At 36.1% G+C, this 12,672-nt stretch overlaps 1 protein-coding gene across 2 annotated transcripts; it reads right to left on the bottom strand.

Annotated features, from left to right (window-relative positions):
• Positions 1-487: 487 nt before the first annotated feature.
• vegfab (vascular endothelial growth factor Ab) lies at positions 488-12,182 on the bottom strand. Of its 2 annotated transcripts, XM_041252756.1 has the most exons (7): positions 11,515-12,182; positions 9,973-10,015; positions 7,852-8,048; positions 6,870-6,946; positions 6,734-6,766; positions 1,761-1,892; positions 488-684 (listed from the first exon to the last, which is right to left on the bottom strand). In XM_041252756.1, exons 1-7 carry the CDS (start codon positions 11,578-11,580, stop codon positions 663-665), a joined length of 570 nt encoding a protein of 189 aa, XP_041108690.1. In that variant the 5' UTR covers positions 11,581-12,182; the 3' UTR covers positions 488-662. The 2 variants fall into 2 exon arrangements, with proteins under 2 accessions (XP_041108690.1, XP_041108691.1); XM_041252757.1 differs by lacking the exon at positions 1,761-1,892.
• Positions 12,183-12,672: the final 490 nt, after the last annotated feature.

Here is a 12,672-nt window from a genome sequence, read left to right as displayed (position 1 = left end):
TGACTACAGAATCAAGCAATTTCAAAATGTATCCATATATACCCATAATTAATATCCCTTTAAATGTTTGCTTTTTGAGTCCTGTATTTAGTGTTAGTTGTTACAGACTTCTTTCATGAAAGTCTGTAACAGATTGAACCAGATTGAACCTTCCTGGATAGGGCCACAATAAAGCGGGAAGTGACATCATAAAGAGAGTTCCATGTTCCAACACTTAATTTGGACCTTTGAGGGCTTTAACATAGCCCTCCTGGTGTATTATATTTTCCACTCAAAAGCAGCTATTCATCAAAAACTTATCATAAGAAACGTAGAACATTCTGCGGCACTCTGTTTGCCGTTTTTCTTTTGCTCGTACAGTTCTCATTCTGTTGTCCATATCCACAGCAGACCGATTGCATCCAGTGAACAATATTTAAATTTGTCATATTAAAAAAAAAAAAAAATTCATCCACCCAGTATAACTGGTATTTTTTTTTTTTTAGCAGCAAAACAATTAATTATTTTCTTTATATATTAATATTTCGAAAATATACAACAGGATGATTATTTTTTTCAACAATCTTTCCAGGGAATGCTTTTCCGGAGAAAAATTAAAATGATCAGAATTCAAAGTGCTGTGCTATGTATATCCTTCACGCCATGTCCATTTTAACTTCCTCTCATCTCCTTGGCTTTTCACACCTATAACGTAAAATTAGAAAGTGGTTAGACTCAAGCCACTGAATGTTATTCAGACTTGTTACAACCACAACCTTCAAGTGACATTTTATACGCAGATCAAGAAGTGCAGCACTTCCCTTAATCATTTGGTTAATGTCCATAGCACAAGCAGATACACAGTTTAGGCTAAGAAGCAAGCAGAGAGGCCTGTCCTAATAGGTGCCAATAGGGATAAAATAAATCGGTTATTAGACAAACAGAATCACTTTGAACAAATCCAACCATTATTAACTTGAATTTATTATTCAAATGTGTGTGTGTGTGGGACAACTAACCATTACATTTTGTAAACAGCAATGTAGAAGACAAACAAAAGAGACAAAGCCCAACTTCTACCAGATTTTAAGTTACTCCAGCAACTTGAGCAATTGTTTATATAACATTAGGGCTCATATAGACAGACAAATGCAGTGTGCCTTTGACAAGTCAAAAACATACGATTTACAAAATAGGTAGATACATGTTGAGCTACAGTATCAGATACCAGGGAGCCATCACATTTATATTAAAGCAAGTTTCTGACTCCTGATCACCTGCAGTGGATAGTTTATTCTGTGCGGCTACTGAAACACGAGTCATAATACCATCTGCAAAGCCATCACAGTCGTGTCAGGTATAGGATACTATGTATCTGGTCAGATTTTTCTAAGTGAATGTATTGTAGAGCTATAGTTACATTTGTGGGGAGTCTGTAAAAATAAGACACATATTACTAGTCATATGCTGGCTCCAAATAATGGGATTTTCAAAGTTTTAATAGTCCCATTACACCCTCCTTTAAACTTGGTAGTGTTGGCAATTTTAAAGCAAGAAATGTTAGGGTGAAGCAAGCTTTTGGATATTGTTGCAAGGATTCTAGATTGTGAATGCTCACTGCAAGCAGACAGGCAACAATATAGTAATGCTTGTCAGTTAATACTAAACAAACAAAGAAACAGCTTCAATGACCAACATATATGGCAAACACATTATATGTACATGCTGGCAAAAAGCAAGCTTTTTTTAATTTTTGGAAGTTTTTGTTTTTAATAACAAACCTGCAAGTTCTTTCGTTTAACTCAAGCTGCCTGGACTTGCAACGCAAATGTGTGAATTTGCAGGAACATTTACAGGTGTGTAGATCCTGTACAAACAAGTGTTTTCTTCTCTCTGAGCAAGGCTCACAGTGGCTGCAAAAAGGCAAAAAAGGAAAAAGAGGTCTAAGCTACAGCGCTTTAGCAGAGAGAGAGAGAGAAACACATGCAATACACCCCCTAAACATCAAGCACACCACCTCCATGAGGCAGACAGCACAAAGAATACATTTCTTACCAAGTGTTAGCTAAAGAGGTTAACCAAACCAGTTATAAACCAAAAGATGATTGAAAGTCCCTCACACCATTTTGTTTTTAGCTTTTTAAAATTAAATAGAAATGACTGTTGTATCTACAGGATGTTCTACCAGTGAACTATCACTGCAAAGGAAAAGGGTCTGTCTTTTGTATTTAAACAGTACCTATCCAGACATTTTTATCTTTGATTTCAGTAGAGCAGTGCTAAATTCCAATCTGTGAGTAGGAGCAATTGTGTTTTGTTAAGGCATTATCTGGGAATTTCAAGTTTAAATGATACCCTGCAACAAAAACACAGTGAAATGAACAGTTTATATTTGTGCAGATGTCTTTTTTAAAAAGCTAAAGTGCATGTTTTCCAAGCATGGGACCTCTGGAGCAATAAACTTGCATCCTGGTAAATTTGTAACAAACATATTCAACATAGGCCATATCTATTAAGCAGCAAAACCCCCACCCATGAGATTCTGAACCAAAATAATTTTCATTTAGATGTTCTATTTATATCATGAATATCAGGGGTGGCCACCTTTTTATAATATACTGGAAAAGGGATTATTATAACTATATAGGGGGTATCACAGATATGAAATACTAAAAAGGTTCATACAATGAGTTCCTTAGGGAAAGCATTGTGTTAACGATATACACAGAACAAAAATATAAATGCAAAATGCAACAATTTCAAAGATTTTACTGAGTTACAGTTCATATAAGGAAATCCGTCAATTGAAATAAATTCATTAGGCCCTAATCTATGGATTTCACATGACTGGGAATACAGATATGCATCTGTTGGTCACAGACACCTTTAAAAAAACCAAAACAAAAGTAGAGGTGTGGATCAGAAAGCCAGTCAGTATCTGGTTTGACCACCATTTGCCTCATGCAGCGCGACACATCTCCTTCGCATAGAGTAGATCAGGCTGTTGATTGTGGCCTGTGGAATGTTGTCCCACTCCTCTTCAATGGCTGTGCGAAGTTGCTGAATATTGGCGGGAACTGGAACACGCTGTCGTACACGTCGGTCCAGAGCATCCCAAACATGCTCAATGGGTGACATGTCTGGTGAGTATGCAGGCCATGGAAGAACTGGGATATTTTCAGCTTCCAGGAATTGTGTACAGATCCTTGCGTCATGGGGCCGTGCATTATCATGCTGAAACATGAGGTGATGGCGGCGGATGAATGGCACGACAATGGGCCTCAGGATCTCGTCACGGTATCTCTGTGCATTCAAATTGTCATCGATAAAATGCAATTGTGTTCACTGTCCGTAGCTTATGCCTGCCCATACCATAACCCCACCGCCACCATGGGGCACTCTGTTCATAACGTTGACATCAGCAAACCGCTCGCCCACACGACGCCATACACGCTGTCTGCCATCTGCCTGGTACAGTTGAAACCGGGATTCAACCGTGAAGAGCACACTTCTCCAGCGTGCCACTGGCCATCGAAGGTGAGCATTTGCCCACTGAAGTCAGTTACGACGCCGAACTGCAGTCAGGTCAAGACCCTGTTGAGGACGACAAGTACACAGAGGAGCTTCCCTGAGATGGTTTCTGACTGTGCAGAAATTCTTCGGCTGTGCAAACCCACAGTTTCATCAGCTGTCCAAGTGGCTGGTCTCAGATGATCCTGCAGGTGAAGAAGCCGGATATGGAGGTCCTGGGCTGGCGTGGTTACACGTGGTCTGCGGTTGTGAGGCCAGTTGGACGTACTGCCAATTTCTCTAAAACGACGTTGGAGGCAGCTTATGGTACGGAAATGAACATTTTAGAGTGGCCTTTTATTGTCCCCAGCACAAGGTGCACCTGTGTAATGATCATGATATTTAATCAGCTTCTTGATATGCCACACCAGTCATGTGGATGGATTATCTTGGCAAAGGAGAAATGCTCACTAACTGGGATGTAAACAAATTTGTGCACAAAATTTGAAGGAAATAAGCTTTTTGTGCATATGAAAGATTTCTGGGATCTTATTTGAGCTCATGAAACATGGGACCAACACTTTACATATTGCGTTTATATTTATGTTCAGTGTACTTCGAACTATATGATCATGTGTATCTTTTATCTGTAGAAACATAACAAACACAAACATTATTTGTTACGTGCTTGTAGTCTTCCAAAACATGTTTGACCAGCCTTAGGCTAAAATCTGCCATTGTAGTTTTACATGTACCAAATAAATTGTTTGCTCTCACGGCAAAGTGTTTAAAAAGGTGGCTTCATCAGTGATACCACAACCTAAGATACACAACTAAATAATACTTTGCAAATTCTATACTTAAAGATGCATTATCTTTTAATACAAACTTGTAATTCACAATCCATGACAAAATAATAATTCATTACAATGATGCAATGTTTTACAAGGAAAACAACCACCTTTACAGCCTGTTTAATTGCTGTATCTGAAGCTTTCCTTACAAATCAGTAGTTTTTCTCTTCAGACCTTGCCAATGGCTTAAAATTAGTTATTTTTCAGTACACTGCATGGGGGGTCTGAAGTTACTATTCTAATACCTTCTTTCAGAAAAAAAAAGGTGTTGTCTTATTGTCTGGTGTATGTCTGGTGTCTTTCTACTTACAAACAAATGGCCAACTACAAAACATTCCTGGTCTAATGTCTGTATACATAAAGATACCAAAGAATTCAACATCGAGAAATGGCATCTGACCTTTAGTTACATTTGAGGCACCATGCCCTTTAAATCTTTGCGGTCCTATGTCAGACATTACAATTTTCCCTTTCCAGTCCAATGTCGGACCTTGTCTGACATCATGAAAAAGACGTCAAGCAGAGGTCTCTAGTTGTTTTTTCTCCGGAAAAAGCCGAGATAACCTTTCACTGGCCGAGTAAGACAGATAGGAGCCGAGAGAAGCCAAAAAAAAAGGGGCGTATCTGAGCAATACACATAGCCCCGGCACCACAGAGATAACACGGACACAAACAAAGCAGATAGCTGGTTCCGCATCCAGCTCTCAAAGAATATCACGGACATTTGCAGAGCTTTTTGAGATGTCACAGTAATAAAATAATGACTTGGATCGCATTATTGAGGAGTTTGGTGATAAAACGAGTTATCGGGAGAGGATTTATCAGTATGCAAGACTATGAAGAGGTATGTGAAAAATACAGCGAACAAGGGGTGGGGCTTGGCTGGAGATGCTGAAGTTCTGAGTGTCCTTTTGTGATTCAATGCCTTTTAAACCTGTTTTACTCAGAAAATTAAAACAGAAAATTAAACAGCGCGTGCAAAATAAACAGTGCGTGTGAAAATAAATTGGACCTGACGCACCTGACAAGCACTGAATAAATGGACCGTTAAAAGATATATTTTATAAGAGGGTTTATGGTTTGTAAACCAAGGACGGGATCTTTCATTCAAGCCCTACTAATGAGTTATATATAAAGAACTGCATCATCAACATCTACTTTGTGCCAATATATTTAAAAATAGTAAAACCCAACAAGTAAAAATGTCACAAAAATTACAAGTCCCAGTTTAAGATTCTAAATCTGTAACAAAAAATCTGGGTGGGATAAGACAAAGGAATATGGTTTGCACAAATCACCAGACACAGGCAGGAACATATAGAGAGAATAATACATCAACAAAGTGTTCACCATATTCATTTAAAATAAGAACCCATGCTCAGTGATGCCAATATTTTCCATGTTCACTTTATGAACCGAAGTGCCACAAACATAGCCTTGTGGATTAAAGTCATACTGTAACCCAGTGTATTAAAACCTCAAGTCAAAAGAAGGGTGATTGTAGGAAATAAATAACCTCCTCCCAAATTCACTTAATAACCAAAACTGAAAAGCTCAAGTGCAATTGTGGCGTGGAAAATGCACAGATGACATACAAGTTGAGTTTTATGTCTCTGTTTTTCTTTCTTTTTCTTTTAAGACCTTTGCCCTTGCCTTTCCTAGGTTTTCTGGAAAATAAAAAGAACGCAAACATCTACAATGTATAGGACAGTTTTTTTCAAGCTCCTCATTCACATAAATCCATCTGTACAGTACAATGTGTCAGTGGCTTAGTTAGAATACACAACAGGTGAACATATATAACCATAGTTACTATCAGTTGTGCATTTATTTATTTTAAAATTAACTTAAATCTTTATGAAAGTTGAGATACACTTAAAACTAGCTACAGACAGGCATGGTGTCAACAGGTGCAATGAGAGTTTCCCAGCAGTTTTGTGAGCGTTACCTCAATCAGGCCATTTAGTTCCAGCCTTTCTCAAGCAGAGATTGATAATTCTACCAAATTGTGAACTAATTTTTGACCTGAGCTGGATCTGAACCTTTTGACAGTGTTGGTTCCCCCAGTGTTTTAAACCAAATCCCCATTTACACTTACTAACATCCTACTGAAAGCTTTCACTTAACGTAGCAAGCAAAAAAAAGCATCTAATTTTTCCAAACAGGTCATATTATTACATATTACTGTTGTTTCAAAACAAAAGATACTGCACCTCCAACAAAATTAGTTGGAAAATTGATTTTAAATATACAATAAAATCCTTGCAGTAATTTTTCATAACTGCATATTTCCTTTTCTTTAGTACGAACTTTATCACATGAGAGTCAACTCAAGTCCTAACAGATAAAAAAAAAAAAAATAAATAAAAACATAATAACCTTTTACTTACTTTTTTTCTTTTTCTTTGACATCTTTCTTTGGTCTGTGAAATAAAAAAGACAATGAGGTTACAAAACATATTCTAATTCACAATTCTAGATGTTTATTATGATAAAAACTACCCTGGTATTGAGGACGTGTCTTACCTGCATTCACATGTACTGTGTTCTGTGAAACTCATCATTCCTATATGTTGACTATGATGTGGTTTGATTTTCATTATCTAAGAAAGCAAAAAACAAAAAGGCTTTGAGTTATATTGTATACAGCAGCGAAGCATTACTCTCTAATCTCTTGTTTTTCTTTCCGCCTCCAAATATGGCCCCTCAGGCATTCAGGAACACAAGTGGTATAATATTTCCAGCAGAAAATCATGTAGATTTATCTGTCACCAGATTTGTATGCTTCAGTAACCAATTTATGTTGGACACTTTCAATACTAGGTGGAGTTGGCATTTACCTTCAGCAGTGGCTATAATGCAATGAGAGGGAAGTTATTTCCTGAAGAAAAGCTAATTTTCATGTGGCCATGGGATTTATGCAGCCCATCTCTTCTGTATTAGTAACAAACTAGATACAATAGCAACAGTTAGAAAAGTTTAGGGGGTGGGGGTGGGTACTTCTTCATAAATTGCAAGAGTTGTTCAGTGTCCATTACCATTACATGAGAAACTGCTAACAAGATGCCATCAATAGGATGAGAACTCTCCATGTGAAACTGGGCTGAGATGAAGCAGAACTCTTTTGACATATAGTAGACCTCACAGTCATCCATAAGGTTAAACTAAAATCCAGTCATTACAGAATTACCTCTGGTGTACTAAATAACAAGGGAAAATAACTCTGTATCTCATTCACTCTATTGTATTTCTTATTATCAAAATAACTTGACTTTAACTATCAAAGCTGGTGACACATCAAGCTAATCTGCTTGCTTTGATTGAGTCTGGTGGTCTCAAGTAAGCCAACGATGGTCATTACTCCACATCATAAAAACCACCACACAATTCAGTATAACACTTTAGACCAAATGGGAAGCCCAGTACTAAATGGCATGGGGTGTTCGGGTATAATTCAAATCCATGTTACATTAATGAAGTATTAATTCAGCAAACTTTCAGTCCTTACCTCCATAGTTACATTGTGTGTTTCTTTCGGCACGCACTCTAAACTTTCATCACTACAGCAGCCCGCACATCTCATGAGTGGTACGCATGAAGGCTTGAAAATGTACTCTACTTCATCAGGATACTCCTGGAAGATGTCTACTAAGGTCTCTATTGTCCGACAATAGCTTCTCTCGTAGACCTCCAAAAACTTAATAACTGCAAATAAAGAAAAAAAGAGAAATGTTTTGAGAGATGTTTATAGCTTTCACTTTTAGCTTTTTTAAAGAATATTCAGCATAAATAGCACAGGTTTGCCAGTCTTTTTTGTGACACAGGAACATACTAACAGGTATACACAGACAAAGGTGAGTTATGGCAGACAAATTGATGGGTGCGTAAAATCCGTAGCTAGTATACTGCTAATGCAAGGCAGAGACAATATCCCTTTTTCAACACAAATATATACACGCAAATATGAACAATTTCTGTAATAACTGTTTACAGTTTATTAGCCAAGATGAATTGCTTAGATATTACAAGAAACATGTTACAAAGATATTCTTAATAAAAAAATACAATAACATAATAGTTACCTGAATTTATTTTGGGGAACGCCTTAAAATGTCTATACTGTTTTCAATAATAGGCCTATAAAAAGTAGAGAAAGAGTGGATAATTTTTGAAGGTCTACTGTCAAATTGCATAAAACTATGAAAATATTGCCTATCCAAGAACCTATATATATATATATATATATATATATATATATATATATATATATATATATATATATATATATACACTTTCAGCTTTGAAGTAAATTCCTTTGATAAGAGTAAAACTAAAGGTGTAACTTAAAATATTTATCATTTGACAGTAGACTAGTATTGTATTTACAATGCCTGTTTCTGACTGCACAGCATGTTTTCGTCTTTTGAATTCATTTGATTTGATTCACATCAGGTCAGACCCCAGTGAATGTTTAATTAAATATAATTTTAAGTAGGTCTACTTTTTTGCGTGTGTTTCAATATCTGTCTACAGCAAGAGGCCACAGCTCATAGAATTATACAACAATTCAATTGTAGATTTAGCATTCTGTCTTGTTAATGTGCAAAAGAACATCTTTGTAAAAAAAAAATAAAAAGGGATATTCTCTCCTCAGTCAGAGTAATTATTACCTACGGATGTAACAAAAGAGTTTGACCCAGTGTACATACAAGACCGTTGATCTAATGTAAATTATATTAATGTGTACAGTGTCATAATTTCCTAAGAACACACAATCAGTAAAGTCTGCTGCACTTTGCAATGCTCCTCACACATGTGTTTTACCTTTTAAACAAATGTATTTGCCACCTTGCAAACTGACCATGGTGTTTAAACATAAAATCACATGACATGTTTTCCTAACCTTATACATCAATGCCAGGGCTACGTGCGTTTTTTTTTTGATAACAGGGCATTTTAGTATTGTTTTAATAAGTGGAAGGGTGATATGGACAATTAGGCAGAACAACCATTCATTATTTTAATTTCATATCACCGTGAACCTAACACTGTTTGATATAGATACCATCTTGAAGGTTATAAACTTTTAACTACACAGTTCTCGATTATTTGAATTGTCTAAAATGTGCTAGGCTCTTTTCAACCTGATAACACTTTCTTCTGTTTGTTCAGCTTTTGCGTCTGTGGTTAAAGTCTAACCATGGAAGGGTATTCTGAGCGCTGCTTCAAGCCAGAGGATTTGTAGATTAAGTGTGGCGCACACCTGAAACATTATTGACAAACCTTTTAAAAGTAAACTCAATTGTGTTAACTTAGCAAAACAAATTTAATCTAATGTTTAGTGTTAGTACTGAGCAATCAGCTGCTTTTTAGAGACCAGCTGTGATGTACACCTTAAACAATGTCTCAAATGCTTAGATTCGTGTCTGAGTTCTTCCACCAAGCACTTCCATTTATAATGGCAGCTAAGCGTTTTGACTTTCCAAAACCTATTCAGTATGTGTCCAGAAGATGGCAGTGCAAGCTGAGCATTCCTAAATCTGTGCCTTCTAAATTAGTACTCTCCCTCCCCCTCAACGTTATTGCCTTTCCTTCAGTAATACCTACTAATACAAGAAGAAAATGTTACCTTCATTAGGTTTCCTCTCTCCATCTCCAGGTATGTGAGCCGTCTGTGAAAAATATTAACAGTCAAAACACGTATATTGGCAGATGTATATTAATAGATATTACCTTACGATCCCTAGTGCTGCAGTATTGAAACGCAGTAACTCTGCAGCAGTAGTGCTGCTGCTAGTACCGACAATAATGTAAACAGTGTACAAAATACTATTCTGCAGTACATTTTAAGGAGTTTTGTTTTCACTGTTTAAACTTTATGTAGTAGATTATGGAACCTTTAAATTTAAATGCATGGATTTTATTTGCCATTTTTCTAACGTGGAGCTCCCTTATTAAAGTTTATCAGCTACAATGCAACACTTTCAAATATATTTTTTTAATGAATTGATCACCTATTTGTGTACATCAATACAAGTAACACCGCTTTCTCTCTACATGGCCTAAGACATGTGTTTTATTTGTGTGTTTAAAAGAAATAATAATCAAATGGTTTTAATAAGAAACCGTTAGCTGAGTCAAAGAAATTCCCCAATCAATCCTCTCGGTCGAATGAAAAAGGTGGCACTGCATTTTTGTTTTCATTATTTTTGAATGGCTTCTCCATGCATTTGTCTAAATAAGTGGCAATGCATTTATTCAGTCCACTGCATTTAAAAACTTGGAGACCATTTAAAAAAGAAACGTCATGGTAAAGGTCTTGTCTATATTTTAAACAAATATGGTCTAATGAATATATTAACGTGCCTGATGATTATTACATTAGATATCCCAAAAGATATTTAGTTTATTTTCGTTTTTTTCTTTCTTTCTGAGGAATGATATTTAACTATGGCCCGTGGCGAAGGTGTATGAATTAATGAGGCGAGGTGACCCCCCATGTGTAATTAATAATAGTCACATTATATAGCTGTTGGAGCATTCCACCCTCATGTCTGGTCGGTGTCTTTGGAAGTGTCTGATTTCCTGCAAAACCATTTCCACTCATGTACAATTCATAGATTTTTAATTATCTCTTAAAAACTGGCAAAGGTTTGTGTTACATGTTTAATTTGACAGAAAAATGAAACATTAAATCAGAGAAATTAGTCGACTATACCGTTGTGGGTACAACGTTATAATAACTTATATCCGTTTTAAAATAATTAGACACATTGTAGGACTTACTTTCTTCCAAATTGTACTATGGAAAAGTCTTATTATGCTTGGCATACTTTCAAATAAAACTGTAAATCTGACTGATACGAAAATTGTCATTACAAATTGTTGCTGTGCCTTTAAGAAACAACACAGTTTATGTGACCTGGAAGGTCGTTGCGGCTGTTAATAGAATTAAGACTGCAACGTTTTTGCTCAAAAAGTACAAATTCATTGAAGTTACAGACAAAATCCATCAATGCCAGGATTCAATGATGAAGTTTAAGTAAAATGATAAGTCTGTTTGTTTGGAAATTAAGTATGACCTACTAGGAAATGTCCAAGGACATTCTGATTAATTATTGGAATGTTAAAAATATTATAGTTTTCTACTGAAAATGTAAAGAAACCTTACCTTCACAGTTGAAATATATAGAAGAACAGCCAAAACAATATTTAGTAAGCTCAGAATAAAGTTCATGATTATATTCCAAAGGTGAATGTCGAAGTTTAAAAACCTTGTACAATAAAGCGTGGCTCTCCAGAAATAAATCTGACGAATAAAGTGATTTGTAGAATAAAACTAAGGCAATGGCAGGGACTCCATATCCTGCTCCACTCAATATACTTGAAGCAATACCTGAAAAACTTAATTAAGGTTGTTGTCAGTGTCTGTCGCATCAGAAGAACCAGATCAAAATGACAAAAAAAATCACCTTATATTGTAACAGTCTTCTTTTACAAAAATGATGGATTCAATCCATAATTCACAGAAAACCCATATTTGAAGTTTCACCTTCTTGTAATAGATGTCCATCAAAACGTTCACAGGATTCCAGTAACGTTTTGCATTTCTTAATCTGTTTAAAACTTATTTTCCAAGGATAGGAACAGACAAGACTTTCCGTTAAAAAAACAAAACAAAACAAAAAACAGGCATGTAAATCCAACAGTTAGAAACAAAATGTATGATATCCACTTATGTTAGATGATACAGCTGACAATTCTTGTACTTCAGATTCAAGCTCCCTTTTTTCTGTAGTCTACAACACCGTGTGAACAACTCTGACAGTACTGTGCTTGTGAAGCTTCTGGCTCAGTCTGCTTCTTGTGCAAGCTGCGATCATTGGATCTACAGAAGGGGGAGGGGAAAGTCTGGAGGGGATTGGAGAGAAAAACCAATGTATGTTTTAGATTTTGACAACCAAGGTAAAGTCAGCTTTACTGCCAAAGTGTAGTTCAAAATAAATAAATAACATATTGAGCTATACCCAGCACGGTGTAATCCAAGAAATTTGCGGCCGCGTTAGTTGGAAAAGTGTTGCTTTTTCTAGATGTAGACTACAGTATAATCGTAACCGTTAGAAAAAAAATAAAATAAAGGCACTTAAAACCAAATTAAAGAAACACTACCTTGTATTAGCTAATTTAGATGTACTATGTATCAAACACACCATAGAAATAACCATGTGGTGACACTCTTTTGCATTGCAAAAACGTTTTATGACCGTTTTTTTTTAAAGTGTAAGCAACAGGTTGTGTTTGGAGAAATCTAGTGCTGCCTGGATCAGCA

The sequence above is a fragment of the Polyodon spathula genome, chromosome 6 (assembly GCF_017654505.1).
Source record: "Polyodon spathula isolate WHYD16114869_AA chromosome 6, ASM1765450v1, whole genome shotgun sequence".
Taxonomy (NCBI): Eukaryota; Metazoa; Chordata; class Actinopteri; order Acipenseriformes; family Polyodontidae; genus Polyodon; species Polyodon spathula.
Note: the sequence above shows the minus strand (reverse complement) of the source record. Positions and strands in the feature narration are given on the sequence as shown.